This window comes from Oncorhynchus clarkii, chromosome 9, assembly GCF_045791955.1.
Source record: "Oncorhynchus clarkii lewisi isolate Uvic-CL-2024 chromosome 9, UVic_Ocla_1.0, whole genome shotgun sequence".
NCBI lineage: Eukaryota > Metazoa > Chordata > Actinopteri > Salmoniformes > Salmonidae > Oncorhynchus > Oncorhynchus clarkii.
In genome coordinates, this window is record NC_092155.1 from 4,477,751 (window position 1) to 4,497,717 (window position 19,967).

Consider the following 19,967-nt stretch of genomic DNA (forward strand, 5'->3'; position numbering starts at 1 on the left):
GGTTGGACAGTGTGTTGACTGACCAGTCTGTTAGCTCTAGGTTGGACAGTGTGTTGACTGACCAGTCTGTTAGCTCTAGGTTGGACAGTGTGTTGACTGATCAGTCTGTTAGCTCTAGGTTGGACAGTGTGTTGACTGACCAGTCTGTTAGCTCTAGGTTGGACAGTGTGTTGACTGATCAGTCTGTTAGCTCTAGGTTGGACAGTGTGTTGACTGACCAGTCTGTTAGCTCTAGGTTGGACAGTGTGTTGACTGATCAGTCTGTTAGCTCTAGGTTGGACAGTGTTGACTGACCAGTCTGTTAGCTCTAGGTTGGACAGTGTGTTGACTGACCAGTCTGTTAGCTCTAGGTTGGACAGTGTGTTGACTGACCAGTCTGTTAGCTCTAGGTTGGACAGTGTTGACTGACCAGTCTGTTAGCTCTAGGTTGGACAGTGTGTTGACTGACCAGTCTGTTAGCTCTAGGTTGGACAGTGTTGACTGACCAGTCTGTTAGCTCTAGGTTGGACAGTGTGTTGACTGATCAGTCTGTTAGCTCTAGGTTGGACAGTGTGTTGACTGATCAGTCTGTTAGCTCTAGGTTGGACAGTGTGTTGACTGACCAGTCTGTTAGCTCTAGGTTGGACAGTGTTGACTGACCAGTCTGTTAGCTCTAGGTTGGACAGTGTTGACTGACCAGTCTGTTAGCTCTAGGTTGGACAGTGTGTTGACTGATCAGTCTGTTAGCTCTAGGTTGGACAGTGTGTTGACTGATCAGTCTGTTAGCTCTAGGTTGGACAGTGTGTTGACTGATCAGTCTGTTAGCTCTAGGTTGGACAATGTGTTGACTGACCAGTCTGTTAGCTCTAGGTTGGACAGTGTTGACTGACCAGTCTGTTAGCTCTAGGTTGGACAGTGTGTTGACTGATCAGTCTGTTAGCTCTAGGTTGGACAGTGTGTTGACTGACCAGTCTGTTAGCTCTAGGTTGGACAGTGTTGACTGACCAGTCTGTTAGCTCTAGGTTGGACAGTGTTGACTGACCAGTCTGTTAGCTCTAGGTTGGACAGTGTGTTGACTGATCAGTCTGTTAGCTCTAGGTTGGACAGTGTGTTGACTGATCAGTCTGTTAGCTCTAGGTTGGACAGTGTGTTGACTGACCAGTCTGTTAGCTCTAGGTTGGACAGTGTTGACTGACCAGTCTGTTAGCTCTAGGTTGGACAGTGTTGACTGACCAGTCTGTTAGCTCTAGGTTGGACAGTGTGTTGACTGATCAGTCTGTTAGCTCTAGGTTGGACAGTGTGTTGACTGACCAGTCTGTTAGCTCTAGGTTGGACAGTGTTGACTGACCAGTCTGTTAGCTCTAGGTTGGACAGTGTTGACTGACCAGTCTGTTAGCTCTAGGTTGGACAGTGTGTTGACTGATCAGTCTGTTAGCTCTAGGTTGGACAGTGTGTTGACTGATCAGTCTGTTAGCTCTAGGTTGGACAGTGTTGACTGACCAGTCTGTTAGCTCTAGGTTGGACAGTGTGTTGACTGATCAGTCTGTTAGCTCTAGGTTGGACAGTGTGTTGACTGATCAGTCTGTTAGCTCTAGGTTGGACAGTGTGTTGACTGACCAGTCTGTTAGCTCTAGGTTGGACAGTGTTGACTGACCAGTCTGTTAGCTCTAGGTTGGACAGTGTGTTGACTGACCAGTCTGTTAGCTCTAGGTTGGACAGTGTGTTGACTGATCGGTCTGTTAGCTCTAGGTTGGACAGTGTTGACTGACCAGTCTGTTAGCTCTAGGTTGGACAGTGTGTTGACTGACCAGTCTGTTAGCTCTAGGTTGGACAGTGTGTTGACTGACCAGTCTGTTAGCTCTAGGTTGGACAGTGTGTTGACTGACCAGTCTGTTAGCTCTAGGTTGGACAGTGTGTTGACTGACCAGTCTGTTAGCTCTAGGTTGGACAGTGTGTTGACTGACCAGTCTGTTAGCTCTAGGTTGGACAGTGTGTTGACTGACCAGTCTGTTAGCTCTAGGTTGGACAGTGTGTTGACTGACCAGTCTGTTAGCTCTAGGTTGGACAGTGTGTTGACTGACCAGTCTGTTAGCTCTAGGTTGGACAGTGTGTTGACTGACCAGTCTGTTAGCTCTAGGTTGGACAGTGTTGACTGACCAGTCTGTTAGCTCTAGGTTGGACAGTGTGTTGACTGACCAGTCTGTTAGCTCTAGGTTGGACAGTGTGTTGACTGATCAGTCTGTTAGCTCTAGGTTGGACAGTGTGTTGACTGATCGGTCTGTTAGCTCTAGGTTGGACAGTGTTGACTGATCAGTCTGTTAGCTCTAGGTTGGACAGTGTGTTGACTGACCAGTCTGTTAGCTCTAGGTTGGACAGTGTTGACTGATCGGTCTGTTAGCTCTAGGTTGGACAGTGTTGACTGATCGGTCTGTTAGCTCTAGGTTGGACAGTGTTGACTGACCAGTCTGTTAGCTCTAGGTTGGACAGTGTGTTGACTGATCAGTCTGTTAGCTCTAGGTTGGACAGTGTGTTGACTGATCAGTCTGTTAGCTCTAGGTTGGACAGTGTTGACTGATCAGTCTGTTAGCTCTAGGTTGGACAGTGTTGACTGACCAGTCTGTTAGCTCTAGGTTGGACAGTGTTGACTGACCAGTCTGTTAGCTCTAGGTTGGACATTGTTGACTGATCAGTCTGTTAGCTCTAGGTTGGACAGTGTTAACTGACCAGTCTGTTAGCTCTAGGTTGGACAGTGTTGACTGATCAGTCTGTTAGCTCTAGGTTGGACAGTGTTGACTGACCAGTCTGTTAGCTCTAGGTTGGACAGTGTTGACTGATCAGTCTGTTAGCTCTAGGTTGGACAGTGTTGACTGACCAGTCTGTTAGCTCTAGGTTGGACAGTGTGTTGACTGACCGGTCTGTTAGCTCTAGGTTGACCAGTGTTGACTGATCAGAGTGCTACAAAGGGGAAATAAACTGCTCAGATCATTTAAAGCGTCTGTGGTTTGTCTGACGATATGTGTTGTTGAGTACATACAAATAGACCACACACACTACACACTACACACTACACACACACTACACACTACACACACACACACTACACACACACACACACACTACACACACGCACAATTACACACTACACACACACACTACACACACACACTACACACACACACTACACACACACACACACACACTACCCACACACACAACACACACACACACACACACTACACACACACACACACACTACACGCACGCACGCACACTACACACTACACACACACACACACACACACACACACACACACACACACACACACACACACACACCAGCTGTGTTTGTGGAAGGAAACCTGCTCTGGGTGTTCTGTAATGGAAGGAAACCTGCTCTGGGTCTTCTGTAATGGAAGGAAACCTGCTCTGGGTCTTCTGTAATGGAAGGAAACCTGCTCTGGGTCTTCTGTAATGGAAGGAAACCTGCTCTGGGTGTTCTGTAATGGAAGGAAACCTGCTCTGGGTGTTCTGTAATGGAAGGAAACCTGCTCTGGGTCTTCTGTAATGGAAGGAAAACTGCTCTGGGTGTTCTGTAATGGAAGGAAACCTGCTCTGGGTGTTCTGTAATGGAAGGAAACCTGCTCTGGGTCTTCTGTAATGGAAGGAAACCTGCTCTGGGTGTTCTGTAATGGAAGGAAACCTGCTCTGGGTCTTCTGTATTGGAAGGAAACCTGCTCTGGGTGTTCTGTAATGGAAGGAAACCTGCTCTGGGTGTTCTGTAATGGAAGGAAACCTGCTCTGGGTGTTCTGTAATGGAAGGAAACCTGCTCTGGTTGTTCTGTAATGGAAGGAAACCTGCTCTGGGTCTTCTGTATTGGAAGGAAACCTGCTCTGGGTGTTCTGTAATGGAAGGAAACCTGCTCTGGGTGTTCTGTAATGGAAGGAAACCTGCTCTGGGTGTTCTGTAATGGAAGGAAACCTGCTCTGGGTGTTCTGTAATGGAAGGAAACCTGCTCTGGGTGTTCTGTAATGGAAGGAAACCTGCTCTGGGTGTTCTGTAATGGAAGGAAACCTGCTCTGGGTGTTCTGTAATGGAAGGAAACCTGCTCTGGGTGTTCTGTAATGGAAGGAAACCTGCTCTGGGTGTTCTGTAATGGAAGGAAACCTGCTCTGGTTGTTCTGTAATGGAAGGAAACCTGCTCTGGGTCTTCTGTATTGGAAGGAAACCTGCTCTGGGTGTTCTGTAATGGAAGGAAACCTGCTCTGGGTGTTCTGTAATGGAAGGAAACCTGCTCTGGGTGTTCTGTAATGGAAGGAAACCTGCTCTGGGTGTTCTGTAATGGAAGGAAACCTGCTCTGAGTGTTCTGTAATGGAAGGAAACCTGCTCTGGGTCTTCTGTAATGGAAGGAAACCTGCTCTGGGTGTTCTGTAATGGAAGGAAACCTGCTCTGGGTGTTCTGTAATGGAAGGAAACCTGCTCTGGGTGTTCTGTAATGGAAGGAAACCTGCTCTGGGTGTTCTGTAATGGAAGGAAACCTGCTCTGGGTGTTCTGTAATGGAAGGAAAGAGAAGGTGTATGAACCAATATAATCACTGACTTGTTTCTTTTCTTTTCTTCCAGCCAAGGACCTCTCTCCTCTATCAGGGCCGCCATTAAGAGGAGTGAGTCTGCATCCCTCGTCTAAAAAGAAAACGCATTCTTTATTTACAGAACAAGTGATGACTGGGCAGTTCTCTGATGTTTCTCTCTGTCGTCTCCCCTGTTGTTAGTAACAGTCTGTTGTTACCTGTATATAGGACCTGTTGTTAGTAACAGTCTGTTACCTGTATATAGGACCTGTTGTTACCTGTATATAGGACCTGTTGTTACCTGTATATAGGACCTGGTGTTACCTGTATATAGGACCTGCTAGTAACAATCTGTTGTTACCTGTATATAGGACCTGTTGTTACCTGTATATAGGACCTGTTGTTACCTATATATAGGACCTGTTGTTACTGTATATAGGACCTGTTGTTAGTAACAGTCTGTTGTTACCTGTATATAGGACCTGTTGTTACCTGTATATAGGACCTGTTGTTACCTGTATATAGGACCTGTTGTTACTGTATATAGGACCTGTTGTTACTTGTATATAGGACCTGTTGTTACCTGTATATAGGACCTGTTGTTAGTAACAGTCTGTTGTTATCTGTATATAGGACCTGTTGTTAGTAACAGTCTGTTGTTACCTGTATATAGGACCTGTTGTTACCTGTATAAAGGACCTGTTGTTACCTGTATATAGGACCTGTTGTTACCTGTATATAGGACCTGGTGTTAGTTAACAGTCTGTTGTTACCTGTATATAGGACCTGTTGTTACCTGTATATAGGACCTGTTGTTAGTAACAGTCTGTTGTTACCTGTATATAGGACCTGTTGTTACCTGTATATAGGACCTGTTGTTACCTGTATATAGGACCTGTTGTTACCTGTATATAGGACCTGTTGTTACCTATATATAGGACCTGTTGTTACTGTATATAGGACCTGTTGTTAGTAACAGTCTGTTGTTACCTGTATATAGGACCTGTTGTTACCTGTATATAGGACCTGTTGTTACTGTATATAGGACCTGTTGTTACTTGTATATAGGACCTGTTGTTAGTAACAGTCTGTTGTTACCTGTATATAGGACCTGTTGTTAGTAACAGTCTGTTGTTACCTGTATAAAGGACCTGTTGTTACCTGTATATAGGACCTGTTGTTACCTGTATATAGGACCTGGTGTTAGTTAACAGTCTGTTGTTACCTGTATATAGGACCTGTTGTTACCTGTATATAGGACCTGTTGTTAGTAACAGTCTGTTGTTACCTGTATATAGGACCTGTTGTTACCTGTATATAGGACCTGTTGTTACCTGTATATAGGATATGTTGTTACCTGTATATAGGACCTGTTACTAACAGTATGTTGTTACCTGTATATAGGACCTGTTGTTACCTGTATATAGGATATGTTGTTACCTGTATATAGGACCCGTTGTTAGTAACAGTCTGTTGTTAGCTGTATATAGGACCTGTTAGTTACAGTCTGTTGTTACCTGTATATAGGACCTGTTGTTACCTGTATATGGGACCTGTTGTTAGTAACAGTCTGTTGTTACCTGTATATAGGACCTGTTGTTAGTAACAGTCTGTTACCTGTATATAGGACCTGTTGTTACCTGTATATAGGACCTGTTGTTACCTGTATATAGGACCTGTTGTTACCTGTATATATAACCTGTTGTTACCAACAGTCTGTTGTTACCTGTATATAGAACCTGTTGTTACCTGTATATAGGACATGTTAGTACCAGTCTGTTGTTACCTGTATATAGAACATGTTGTTACCAACAGTATGTTGTTACCTGTATATAGGACCTGTTGTTACCTGTATATAGGACCTGTTGTTACCTGTATATAGAACCTGTTGTTACCTGTATATAGGACCTGTTAGTACCAGTCTGTTGTTACCTGTATATAGAACATGTTGTTACCAACAGTCTGTCGTTAGTAACATGGTGAAGTCCTCCTACAATAATGTCAGTGTGTTTCTTTCAGCGACGACTAGATCCACTTCTGTGAGCGAGAGTACTCCCAGAGGCCGGAGGTCAGTACAGCTCTGTTTTACAGAGTCAAGAAAACCTCCTGCAGTATCTCTATTGGTTGTATTTCTATCTAATCTGTTGATACAGGTAAACTGCCTAAATGAGAGTAGAAATGCTCGTCAATAAATGAGGGATACAAAGTATATTGAAAGCATTTGTTTCCACGCAGGTTTTGTTCTCCTGAGTTAAATAGGTAATGGATATCCCATCATGCTTAGGGTCATAAAAACCGCCCAGTTGCCCAGATATTTTTGGCTACATAGAAGAAGAGATCTCGGTGACTTTGAAAGAGGGGCCTGAAAGGAGCATAGGGGGTTTAAAGTGTGTGTGTGTGTCAAGAGTGTGTGTGTCAGTGTGTGTGTGTGTGTGTCAGTGTGTGTGTGTGTGTGTGTGTCAGTGTGTGTGTGTGTGTGTGTGTCAGTGTGTGTGTGTGTGTGTGTGTCAGTGCGTGTGTGTGTCAGTGTGTGTGTGTCTGTGTGTGTGTCAGTGTGTGTGTCAGTGTGTGTGTGTGTGTGTGTGTCAGTGTGTGTGTGTGTCAGTGTGTGTGTGTGTGTGTGTCAGTGCGTGTGTGTGTGTGTGTCAGTGCGTGTGTGTCAGTGTGTCAGTGTGTGTGTGTGTGTGTCAGTGTGTCTGTGTGTGTGTGTGTGTGTCAGTGTGTGTGTGTGTGTGTCAGTGTGTGTGTGTGTGTGTCTGTGTGTGTCAGTGTGTGTGTGTCAGTGTGTGTGTCAGTGCGTGTGTGTGTGTGTGTGTGTCAGTGTGTGTGTGTGTGTGTCAGTGTGTGTGTGTGTGTGTGTGTGTGTGTGTGTCAGTGCGTGTGTGTGTGTGTGTCAGTGTGTGTGTGTGTGTGTCAGTGTGTGTGTGTGTGTGTGTGTGTGTGTGTGTGTGTCAGTCACCAAATCTCAACCCAATTGAACACTAATGAAACGTTGCTGGCGTTTTCCACCACCATAAAAAAGGAATGTATCTTGGAAGACCAGTTTCATCCTCCACTTGAGTTCCCTTGGAGAACCGATGCCAAGGCACATTGAAGCTGTCCTGGTCGGCTCATGGTGGCCCAATTAAAGGGAAGGTTTAATGGTTGGCCCAATTAAAGGGAAGGTTTAATGGTTGGCCCAATTAAAGGGAAGGTTTAATGGTTGGCCCAATTAAAGGGAAGGTTTAATGGTTGGCCCCAATTAAAGGGAAGGTTTAATGGTTGGCCCAATTAAAGGGAAGGTTTAATGGTTGGCCCCAATTAAAGGGAAGGTTTAATGGTTGGCCCTATTAAAGGGAAGGTTTAATGGTTGGCCCCAATTAAAGGGAAGGTTTAATGGTTGGCCCTATTAAAGGGAAGGTTTAATGGTTGGCCCAATTAAAGGGAAGGTTTAATGGTTGGCCCAATTAAAGGGAAGGTTTAAAGGGTAGGTAGCATACAAGGGAGCCACATGTAACATACGGTTTCGCATCAAATGTCCCAAAGTTACACCTCACTATTCTATTATTCTTCGTGGGAAATAAACGAAACCATGTCGAAGTCATGTTCGGTAAAAAATGGAGGACCCGGCAAGACCTTTTCCCTATAACTGTAAACACCAACAGAAGTTTGACTTCGAATGTAAAACTTGCTAATTAAAACCGAAAGTGTTTGCACTCGTGACTCTACTGGTTTCCAATTGCATTTCCTGCCAAACCTACAGTTAGGTAGATAGATTCCAGATGTCAGCAAAGTACTAAGCCAAGGTGGAAAAAGTTGCAAAACTCCCGTAGCCTACTTCAGAGAAAATGCTGAGAAGGTTCCCCCCCCAAAAAAAATAGAACACAGATGAGGAACTACACAATTAGAACAAGCAGGTATCCTTTTCAAAAGTGCATTGTGGGTCGTTTAAAAACATATATATATATATATATATCCGGAAATAAATATGATAATAACCCCAAAACATAACTATGTTTGTAGTTATAGGTAATCAGACGGTGACCTGAGTCTTTAACCACACTGTGTTGTTATATAGGTGAGTAAAAACTCATGTCTCCTACTGGCGGTTGGAACTGGTTCCAGGAAATGACTAAATTATTAGAGGAACCGACTCAGAACCAGAAACTAAAGGGATCTGTACTGTTCCGTGACAGAACCGTTATTTTTTTAAATCATGGGAACCCGTAAATAACTCTTCTTACTTTCCAGGCATTTTATTTTCAGAAATCGTAACAACAGAAATCGTAACAACAGAAATCGTAACAACGTGCCTCTGCTCTCACTCTGTCAGGCAGAAACTTATTCCAGCGTCTGTCTGCCAGATGGAAATCCTTGCTTGTGTGTGTACGTGTGTAGACGACCTGCCTCTTCCCCTCTGAAGCCTAGTCTACTGTAGCCCCTCCCCCTCTGAAGCCTAGTGTACTGTAGCCCCTCCCCCTCTGAAGCATAGTGTACTGTAGCCCCTCCTCCTCTGAAGCCTAGTGTACTGTAGCCCCTCCCCCTCTGAAGCCTAGTGTACTGTAGCCCCTCCCCCTCTGAAGCCTAGTCGACTGTAGCCCCTCCTCCTCTGAAGCCTAGTCTACTGTAGCCCCTCCCCCTCTGAAGCCTAGTGTACTGTAGCCCCTCCCCCTCTGAAGCCTAGTGTACTGTAGCCCCTACTCCTCTGAAGCCTAGTGTGCTGTAGCCCCTCCCCCTCTGAAGCCTAGTGTACTGTAGCCCCTCCCCCTCTGAAGCCTAGTCGACTGTAGCCCCTCCCCCTCTGAAGCCTAGTGTACTGTAGCCCCTCCCCCTCTGAAGCCTAGTGTACTGTAGCCCCTCCCCCTCTGAAGCCTAGTGTACTGTAGCCCCTCCTCCTCTGAAGCCTAGTCTACTGTAGCCCCTCCCCCTCTGAAGCCTAGTGTACTGTAGCCCCTACTCCTCTGAAGCCTAGTGTACTGTAGCCCCTCCCCCTCTGAAGCCTAGTGTACTGTAGCCCCTCCCCCTCTGAAGCCTAGTGTACTGTAGCCCCTCCCCCTCTGAAGCCTAGTGTACTGTAGCCCCTCCCCCTCTGAAGCCTAGTGTACTGTAGCCCCTCCCCCTCTGAAGCCAAGTGTACTGTAGCCCCTCCCCCTCTGAAGCCAAGTCTACTGTAGCTCCTCCCCCTCTGAAGCCAAGTCTACTGTAGCCCCTCCCCCTCTGAAGCCTAGTCTACTGTAGCCCCTCCTCCCCCTCTGAAGCCTAGTCTACTGTAGCCCCTCCCCTCTGAAGCCTAGTCTACTGTAGCCCCTCCCCCTCTGAAGCCTAGTCTACTGTAGCCCCTTCTCCCCCTCTGAAGCCTAGTCTACTGTAGCCCCTCCCCCTCTGAAGCCTAGTCTACTGTAGCCCCTCCCCCTCTGAAGCCTAGTCTACTGTAGCCCCTCCCCCTCTGAAGCCTAGTGTACTGTAGCCCCTACTCCTCTGAAGCCTAGTGTACTGTAGCCCCTCCCCCTCTGAAGCCTAGTGTACTGTAGCCCCTCCCCCTCTGAAGCCTAGTGTACTGTAGCCCCTCCCCCTCTGAAGCCTAGTGTACTGTAGCCCCTCCCCCTCTGAAGCCTAGTGTACTGTAGTCCCTCCCCCTCTGAAGCCAAGTGTACTGTAGCCCCTCCCCCTCTGAAGCCAAGTCTACTGTAGCGCCTCCCCCTCTGAAGCCAAGTCTACTGTAGCCCCTCCCCCTCTGAAGCCTAGTCTACTGTAGCCCCTCCTCCCCCTCTGAAGCCTAGTCTACTGTAGCCCCTCCCCCTCTGAATCCTAGTCTACTGTAGCCCCTCCCCCTCTGAAGCCTAGTCTACTGTAGCCCCTCCCCCTCTGAAGCCTAGTCTACTGTAGCCCCTCCCCCTCTGAAGCCCCTCCACCCCCTCTGAAGCCTAGTCTACTGTAGCCCCTCCTTCTCTGAAGCCTAGTCTACTGTAGCCCCTCCTTCTCTGAAGCCTAGTCTACTGTAGCCCCTCCCCCTCTGAAGCCCCTCCTCCTCCTCCACTGGTCTGTCCATAGTGACTGGCTGTACAGTGAGTATGTTTGTCTGTCATTGTGATGCTTAATGACTTTCCTATACAGAAAAAAAAACTGATTTCAAAAGGGACAGAACTATAAATAAACTGGTACTTTTTGGGGTTCAGAACCGGTACAGAACTCTGTTTTGCTGAAAATAGTAATTTGGGTGCCAGCCCAAACCAACCCCTGCTTCCTACCCGTTAAGACACTATGTAAGTGTTTCCTTTATTTTGGCAGTTACCTGTATATATCTTTATTTTCTATTTCTCTATCAGGTTGATATCCTCTCTATGTTGTCCTAGCTCTATGATGATATCCTCTCTGTTGTCCTAGTTCTATGATGATATCCTCTCTATGTTGTCCCAGCTCTATGATGATATCCTCTCTATGTTGTCCTAGCTCTATGATGATATCCTCTCTATGTTGTCCTAGTTCTATGATGATATCCTCTCTATGTTGTTCTAGCTCTATGCTCATGTCCTCTCTATGTGTTGTATCTCTACGCCAGGCGTCCAGAGATCACCATCCTTTCAGCAGAGCCACTGGTGTCTAATACCTGGTTCCCCGGGGCTTCTGGGGGATTCCCTCCTCCTCCTCCTCCCGCCGCTCAGATCTGGGGCAGTACTATACCTCCTACTATACAGGTAACTAACCCTCCTCATCCTCCTCTTCCTCCTCCTCCCACCACTGATCTGGGGCAGTACTATACAGGTAACTAACCATCCTCCTCTTCCTCCTCCCACCACGATGATCTGGGATAGTACTATACAGGTAACTAACCCTACTCCTCTTCCTCCTCTTCCTCCCACCACTATGATCTGGGGCAGTACTATACAGGTAACTAACCCTCCTCTTCCTCCTCCTCCTCTTCCTCCCACCACTATGATCTGGGGCAGTACTATACAGGTAACTAACCCTCCTCTTTCTCCCACCACTATGATCTGGGGCAGTACTATACCTCCTACTATACAGGTAACTAACCCTCCTCTTCCTCCCACCACTGATCTGGGGCAGTACTATACAGGTAACTAACCCTCCTCCTCCTCTTCCTCCTCCTCCTCTTCCTCCCACAACTATGATCTGGGGCAGTACTATACAGGTAACTAACCCTCCTCCACCTCTTCCTCCCACCACTATGATCTGGGGCAGTACTATACAGGTAACTAACCCTCCTCCTCCTCCTCTTCCTCCCACCACTGTGATCTGGGGCAGTACTATACAGGTAACTAACCCTCCTCTTCCTCCTCCTCCTCTTCCTCCCACCACTGTGATCTGGGGCAGTACTATACAGGTAACTAACCCTCCTCTTCCTCCTCCTCCTCTTCCTCCCACCACTATGATCTGGGGCAGTACTATACAGGTGACTAACCCTCCTCCTCTTCCTCCTCTTCCTCCCACCACTATGATCTGGGGCAGTACTATACAGGTAACTAACCCTCCTCCTCTTCCTCTTCCTCCTCTTCCTCCCACCACTATGATCTGGGGCAGTACTATACAGGTAACTAACCATGAATGTTGGTTTTCCGTCAATTTGTGGTCGAGGGGAAATTTCTTATATTATTATGTGAGTACCGACAGGGACTATTATAATCACATCACATCGTGATGTCATGATGTGGGACAAAAGTATCTTTATCGGGGGGGGGGAGAAAAACCATGGTATATCACAGTGTTTTATGATAATCACGATAGACAAAGGTTGACATCGCCCCAACCCTAGTAAAAACCTGTCATGGTTTTCAACCCCTCTTTTTAATATGTTCCCTATGTTTGTCCCTGATGACTTGCAGTAATCTTGTGTTCTTTCGGATGTGAGTCATGAATAGATTTGTTGACAATTTTGTTTTGCTCCCTGGCTCTTCCTCCCTGGCTCTTCCAGCCTCCCCCCTCCTATGATGAGGTGATTAGAGAGAAGAGACAGGAACAGGATCAAGTGTTGCCTTCCTCCTCCTCACCCCTACACTCCGTCTCCACGACTACCATCGCCACGCAGACTGACACCGGACCAGAATCCTCAGTTCCAACCCACAGTCACGCCCCAGTCCAGAGAGGCTCAGTGGGTAAGAGAGGGGGAGGAGTGGGCGGAGAGGTTGACAGCACATAGTCTATTAATCAGTTCTTAGAATTCTGTTTTGGTCTGTGGAGTTCGAGATTAGTTCAATGTTGAGAGGCTGTTTTTGGAATCCAAAATCTGACATTAGGTCAAATTGATCCTACTTGTACTGGTGCTTGTTGCTTCAATGTGTGAATTGGTGTTTGTTTGTAGCCACCAGAGCTCCAAAACCTCCCAGACCTTCTTTCCCCTTTATATCCAAACCTGATGACACGCCGTCGCACGTTGATGACACGACGGGAGCTGCTACTGCTACTGTCGACCCTCCCCTCTCCCTAGAACACAGTCCGGCACTACACACACACACTCCGACCAGCAGACACACCGAGGACACCAGACCAGCAGCATTTCACAGTGACCTCTTGACCTCTGATCCTTTCTCACCTCTGACCTTTGCCTCTGGCAGCCAGACCGACCAATGGGTGCAGTCCTCCTCGGTCCCACCCCCTCATTCCACTGTTGCCTTGACAACTCCCTCCTCCCCTCCTCTGCTTCATAACCGGCCCAGGCCACACCCTCGCACGAAGAATAGCCTTCGACCAATCAGGCGAGAGGTCAAGGTTCAGACCCTGGTGAGGCTGGGACAGACAGAAAGTGAGGTCACAGAGAACCAGGAAGTGAGGAATCAGGAGGGGAAGTACCTTCAGGAGCTCCTGGACGCCTTCAGCTCAGACGATTGGGGCTTCCCTGATCACCATAGCAACGACAACAGAGAGAGCGACTCGGAAGAAGAAGAAGAAGAGGAGGAAGATATGAGTACTCTGAGAGCCAGGATACAAGCCTTCGAGCAGCAGCAACAGGCAGAGGACCACGGTAGCCATGAAGACAACGGCGCGTCGCTAGGGCGGGGGAGACCTGAACCCCGTCACCGAGTCCAGCCCCCGTCCAAACCGGCCCCTCCCATCGCCCCTAAACCCTCCCTCGCAACCAAGACCTCCTGCAAAGGAGTCTGGCAAGGAGGAGGCTCGGTGGCAATCGACGTGAACTTGACTGTTGATACAACCACCACACAGCCCAAACCCAGTGACCCCTCTCCCAAACCCAGTGACCCCTCTCCCAAACCCAGTGACCCCTCTCCCAAACCTATTAAGACCACCTCAAGTATCCCTGTCCCTGCCCTTAACCCTATTGTCCCAATACCTGCACCCCGTCCCCTGCTCCCTAGAAAGCCCCCCTCTGAACCCCAAAGACCAGACCGCCAGGCGAGGCAGACAGAAGGGACCCCCCCAATTCCCTGTCCTCCTCCCAGACCTCCAGTAGCACCCAGGACTAAACCCTCCGTAGACCTCCACAGCACCAACACTAAACCCTCCGTAGACCTCCACAGCACCAACACTAAACCCTCCGCAGACCTCCACAGCACCAACACTAAACCCTCCGTAGACCTCCAGAGCACCAACACTAAACCCTCCGTAGACCTCCACAGCACCAACACTAAACCCTCCGTAGACCTCCACAGCACCAACACTAAACCCTCCGTAGACCTCCACAGCACCAACACTAAACCCTCCGTAGACCTCCACAGCACCAACACTAAACCAAGTGTTGCTCAGAAGCCCACTGCCATGACGTCATCCGGTCGAGCGAGTGGTAAGTGTGTGTAAAGCAGCACTAAGCTACCTATGATGTGTTTTGATAAGTGCGATAGCCTGCTAGCTGAGAGGTGCGATAGCCTGCTAGCTGAGAGGTGCGATAGCCTGCTAGCTGAGAGGTGCGATAGCCTGCTAGCTGAGAGGTGCGATAGCCTGCTAGCTGAGAGGTGCGATAGCCTGCTAGCTGAGAGGTGCGATAGCCTGCTAGCTGAGAGGTGCGATAGCTGAGAGGTGCGATAGCCTGCTAGCTGAGAGGTGCGATAGCTGAGAGGTGCGATAGCCTGCTAGCTGAGAGGTGCGCTAGCTGAGAGGTGCGCTAGCTGAGAGGTGCGATAGCTGAGAGGTGCGATAGCTGAGAGGTGCGATAGCCTGATAGCTGCGATAGCCTGATAGCTGAGAGGTGCAATAGCCTGCTACCTGCAAACATGGTGGGGGGGTTTATAGGATATGTGGTAGAGAACGTGCGAGAGTCATAATTTATTACGCAACCCACCATGTGAAACCAACAAAATTGCCATGATTGTGTGTGAACAGGTGTGGGTGTGTGTCATTCAGCTTCAGTTTGAAAACCTCAGTTATGCCACAGGAGGTTGGTGGCACCCTAATTGGGGAGGATAGGCTCGAGGTAATGTCTGGAGTGGAATGAGAGGAAATGGTATCATATACAGAGCAGAAATATTCACACCTGTTTACTTCTTCCACATGTTGCTCTTGTCACTGGCCTCTCTCTACACACACACACACACTACCCCACATGTCGAAGAGAAATTGTTGTTTAGAAAATATTTACAAATCAATAAAAAATGAAAAGCTGAACTGTTTTGAGTCAATAAGTATTCAACCCTTTTGTCATGGCAAGCTTATATTTATATATATATTATTATGTCATAGTTGAAGTGTACCTATGATGAAAATTACAGGCCTCTCTCATCTTTTTAAGTGGGAGAACTTGCACAATTCGTGGCTGACTAAATACTTTGTTGCCCCACCGTATGTAAGGTCCCTCAGTCGAGCAGGGAATTTCAAACACAGATTCAACCACAAAGACCAGGGAGGTTTTCCAATGCCTCGCAGAGAAGGTCACCTACTGGTAGATAGCAGACATTGAATATCCCTTTGAGCATGGTGAAGTTATTAATTACACTTTGGATGGCGTATCAATACACCCAGTCACTACAAAGATATAGGTGTCCTTCCTAACTCAGTTGCCGGAGAGGAAGGAAACCACTCAGGGATTTGAACTTGAGGCCAATGATGACTTTAAATCAGTTATAGGGTTTAATGGCTGCGATAGTTACAGAGTGATAGGAGAAAACTAAGGATGGATGAACAACATTGTAGTTACTCCACAATACTAACCAAAATGACAGACAGAAAAGAAGGAATCCTGTACAGAATAAAAATATTCCAAAACATGCATCCTGTTTGCAACAAGGCACGAAAGTAAAACTGACAAAAAATGGGGTAAAGAAAGGAACTTGATGTCTTGAATACAAAGTGTCATGTTTGGGGCAAATCCATCAGATCACTGAGTTGGATTTGCCCCATTAATAGACAATGTGCTGTCATCACTGAGTAACACTCTTCATATCTTCTAGCATGGCGGTGGCTGTGTCAGGTTATGGGTATGCTTGTCATCGGCAAGGGAGTTTTTTGGGGATAAAAAAAAAACAGAATACCTAGTGAGATATACATGGAGGAGACTTGACTACTTTCTTGTCTCTTTCTCTCCTGCATCAAAGGTCAAAAAAGTTTTAATAGGAGGCAGAATGCGATCGGAACGTCATCTAATTAACCTTCACATAACTCTCATAGATTTTCCACATGGACGGGGATATTGGAAATTTAATCAAAGTTTACTGGAGATCAACTTAAGAATTTATAACTGAATTTTCCCAGTATAATATAGGTTCAGCAAATCCCCTTATTGTTTGGGATACCTTTAAATGTACCTTCAGAGGTCATTCAATTCAATATTCATCAATAATAAAAAAAGCAGTTTCTGGCTAAAGAGACAAGACTGACAACGGAAATCCATAGTTCAGGTAGACGGCAATAAAAACGGTAGAGATACAAAATAAGTTAGAGGAAAAACAAAAAACTTGAGGAACTTATTCAAGAACAATCTAATGTAATCTATTACAAAAATAAAGCAGACTGGATGGAATATGGAGAAAAATGCACAAAATTCTTCCTGAATCTCCAACACAGGAACACTCACAAAAATAATTTGCAGAAACTCGTTACTGAAGACGGACTCATCTATGATTCTCCGAATGATATTTTAAGAGAGGAAGCTAATCATTTTCCGTCTCATCCTCTCCCACTGAATGAAGATTACGGTAAGGAATTCTTTCCAAATAATATAAAACTAACAAATGTACAGAAAGATCAGTGCCAAGGCCAAATTACAGAGGAAGAACTTTTTGAGGCTATTAAATCCTTTCATTCTGGAAAAGCCCCAGGGCTTGATGACATACCGGTAGAGGTACATCAAGTATTTTATGATATACTAAAAGCTTCATTGTTAGATTGTTTAGAAATGGTAGTCTGTCAAGTACTCAGGAAGGTCTGATTTCTCTATTATTAAAACAAGACCCAGATGGCAAATATAAAGACCCAGTCTATCTAAAAAAACTGGAGGCCCCTTACACTTCAATGTTGTGACGCAAAAATACCAGCGAAATGCATTGCACTCAGAATTAAAAGGGTTTTACCAGGTATTGTTCATCCTGATCAGAAAGGTTTTTTACATGGACCATACATTGGAGATAATATACAACAACTACTAGAAATAATAGAACATCATGAAACATGTAAGAAGCCAGGCCTGGTATTTATAGCGGATTTTGAAAAGGTATTTTTATTTATAAATTATTTTATTTCTAACTGCCTGGATTTTTTTCAATTTCGGTGATTCTCTTATAAAATGGGTAAAAAATAATGTAAAAGGTGTAAAATAGTAAATAACGGCTACTTCTCAGAGAGTTTTGAATTGTCAAGAGGAGTGCAACAAGGATGTCCGCTGTCACCATATCTATTCGTTATGGCCATCGGAATGCTAGCTATTAAAATCAGATCCAAGAACAACATTAGAGGATTATAAATCCAAGGCTTTAAAACAAAGGTGTCCATGTATGGTGATGACTCATATATTTCATATTAAGTCCGCAAACCCTGTAGTTTACAGTGGGGCAAAAAAGTATTCAGTCAGCCACCAATTGTGCAAGTTCTCCCACTTAAAAAGATGAGAGAGGCCTGTAATTTTCATCATAGGTACACTTCAACTATGACAGACAAAATGAGGAAAAAAAATCCTGAAAATCACATTGTAGGATTTTTAATGAATTTATTTGCAAATTATGGTGGAAAATAAGTATTTGGTAAATAACAAAAGTTAACTTTTTATTACATTTTTTACTTTAGTTTATCATAAAATATGTTCTTAACTCTATTTCTTGAACTGCATTGTTGGTTAAGGGCATTTCACGGTAAGGTTGTATTCGGAGCTTGTGACAAATTAAATTTGATTTGAAATTCACCTTTCAGCAGGACAATAGCCTAAAACACAAGGTAAAATATACACTGGAATTGGTTACCAAGACAACCTTGAATGTTCCTGAGTGGACTAGTTACAGTTTGCACTTAAATTGGCTTGACAATCTATGGCAAGATTTGAAAATGGTTGTCTAGCAACGATCAACAACGAACCTGACAGAGCTCGAATCATTTTTAAAAGACGAATGGGCAAATATTGTACAATCCAGGTGTGCAAAGTTCTTAAAGACTTAACCAGAAAGACTCACAGCTGTAATCGCTGCCAAAAGTTATTATAACATGTATTGACTTATACATGTTTACTCATACTATTTAAATTTGATATTTATGTATTTCATTTTCAATAAATTTGCAAAAGTGTATCTTAAACATGTTTTCACTTCGTCATTATGGGATATTGTGTGTAGATGGGTGAAAAAATATATATTTTATCCATTTTGTCTCTACCTTCTTGCCCTTTGTGTTGTTGTCTGCACCCAATAATGTTTGTACCGTGTTTTGTGCTGCTACCATGTTGTGTTGCTACCGTGTTGTTGTCATGTGTTGCTGCTACCATGTTGTGTTGTTGTCATGTTGTGCTGCTACCGTGTTGTTGTCATGTGTTGCTGCTACCATGTTGTGTTGCTACCGTGTTGTTGTCATGTGTTGCTGCTACCATGTTGTGTTGCTACCGTGTTGTTGTCATGTGTTGCTGCCTTGCCATGTTGTTGTGTTGTGTTGTCATGTTGTGCTGCTACCATGTTGTGTTGCTACCGTGTTGTTGTCATGTGTTGCTGCCTTGCTATGTTGTTGTGTTGTCATGTGTTGCTGCTACCATGTTGTGTTGCTACCGTGTTGTTGTCATGTTGTGTTGCTGCCATGCTATGTTGTTGTGTTGTGTTGCTGCCATGCTATGTTGTTGTGTTGTGTTGCTGCCATGCTATGTTGTTGTGTTGTCTCTCTTGTCCTGATGTGTGTTTTGTCCAATATTTATATGTTATTTATTTATTTATTTAAATGTATCCCAGCCCCCATCCCCGCAGGTGGTCTTTAACCTTTTGGTAGGCCGTCATTGTAAATAAGAAATTTGTTCTTAAACTGACTTGCCTGGTTAAATAAAGGTTAAATAAAATAATTAAAATAATTTTGAATTCAGGCTGTAACAAAACAACAAGGGTTGTGAATATTTTCGGGACGACACTGGATATAATTTGTGTGTTTGATACCATTCCATTTGCTTTGTTCTTTTATGAGCCGTCCTCCCCTCAACAGCCTCCTGTGTTTATGCACATAACTTTACCTCTCTCCTTCTCTTCCCTTCTTCCTCTTCCTCTCCCCTCTCCCTTTCCTGTGTCTGGGACAGCCCTACCAGAGAACAGGAGACCTTCTCTGCCGTCCAAACCCTCCATTCAGACCTTAATCCCAGCTCCAGTCCAGGCTACTCCCCCAACCTTAGCCCCATCTCCAAACCCAGCCCCAGTGGGTTCTACCCCTCCAGTCTTAACCCCAGCCCCAGTGGGATCTACCCCCACAGTCTTACCCCCAGTCCCAGTGGGTTCTACCCCCACAGTCTTAACCCCAGCCCCAGTGGGATCTACCCCCCCAGTCTTAACCCCAGCCCCAGTGGGATCTACCCCCCCAGTCTTACCCCCAGCCCCAGTGGGATCTACCCCACCAGTCTTACCCCCAGCCCCAGTGGGATCTACCCCCCCAGTCTTACCCCCAGCCCCAGTGCGGTCTACTCCCCCAGCCTTACCCCCAGCCCCAGTCCAAAGGAAAACCCCACCAGTCTCCACAGAGTCTGAACCTCCTCTTCCTCCTCGGTAAGTGTGTGTATCTATGTCCTGGACTCCTGATAGACTGTATAGTCCTCATTGGTTAGTGACTCCTGATAGACTGGTTAGTGACTCCTGATAGACTGGTTAGTGACTCCTGATAGACTGGTTAGTGACTCCTGACAGACTGGTTAGTGACTCCTTGGTTAGTGACTCCTGATAGACTGGTTAGTGACTCCTGATAGACTGGTTAGTGACTCCTTGTTGTCATGTTTCTGCTCTTAAAGTAGTAGAAATGTACAATACTAATATAATAGTATAACTCTGAATGTCTCTCTTTGTATATTCCAGAACACACACACTCTTAACCT

The 19,967-nt window shown here is 45.8% G+C and overlaps 3 protein-coding genes across 4 annotated transcripts in view; 2 read left to right on the forward strand and 1 right to left on the reverse strand.

Annotated features, from left to right (window-relative positions):
* The window catches only part of LOC139415790 (phosphatidylcholine:ceramide cholinephosphotransferase 2-like), a 742,387-nt gene that overhangs the window by 536,169 nt on the left and 186,251 nt on the right, over positions 1–19,967 (forward strand). The window lies entirely within an intron of this gene.
* Positions 1–19,967, reverse strand: part of LOC139415792 (galactose-specific lectin nattectin-like) — a 1,187,935-nt gene that overhangs the window by 174,887 nt on the left and 993,081 nt on the right. The window lies entirely within an intron of this gene.
* LOC139417014 (SH3 domain-containing protein 19-like) overlaps positions 1–19,967 on the forward strand; it is a 41,389-nt gene that overhangs the window by 12,689 nt on the left and 8,733 nt on the right. Inside the window, exons 3-8 of the mRNA XM_071166248.1 lie at positions 4,602–4,642; positions 6,569–6,617; positions 11,088–11,223; positions 12,459–12,639; positions 12,846–14,282; positions 19,185–19,644. Of these exons, the coding sequence (XP_071022349.1) occupies positions 4,602–4,642; positions 6,569–6,617; positions 11,088–11,223; positions 12,459–12,639; positions 12,846–14,282; positions 19,185–19,644 (2,304 nt within the window). The remainder of the gene's footprint in view (positions 1–4,601; positions 4,643–6,568; positions 6,618–11,087; positions 11,224–12,458; positions 12,640–12,845; positions 14,283–19,184; positions 19,645–19,967) is intronic.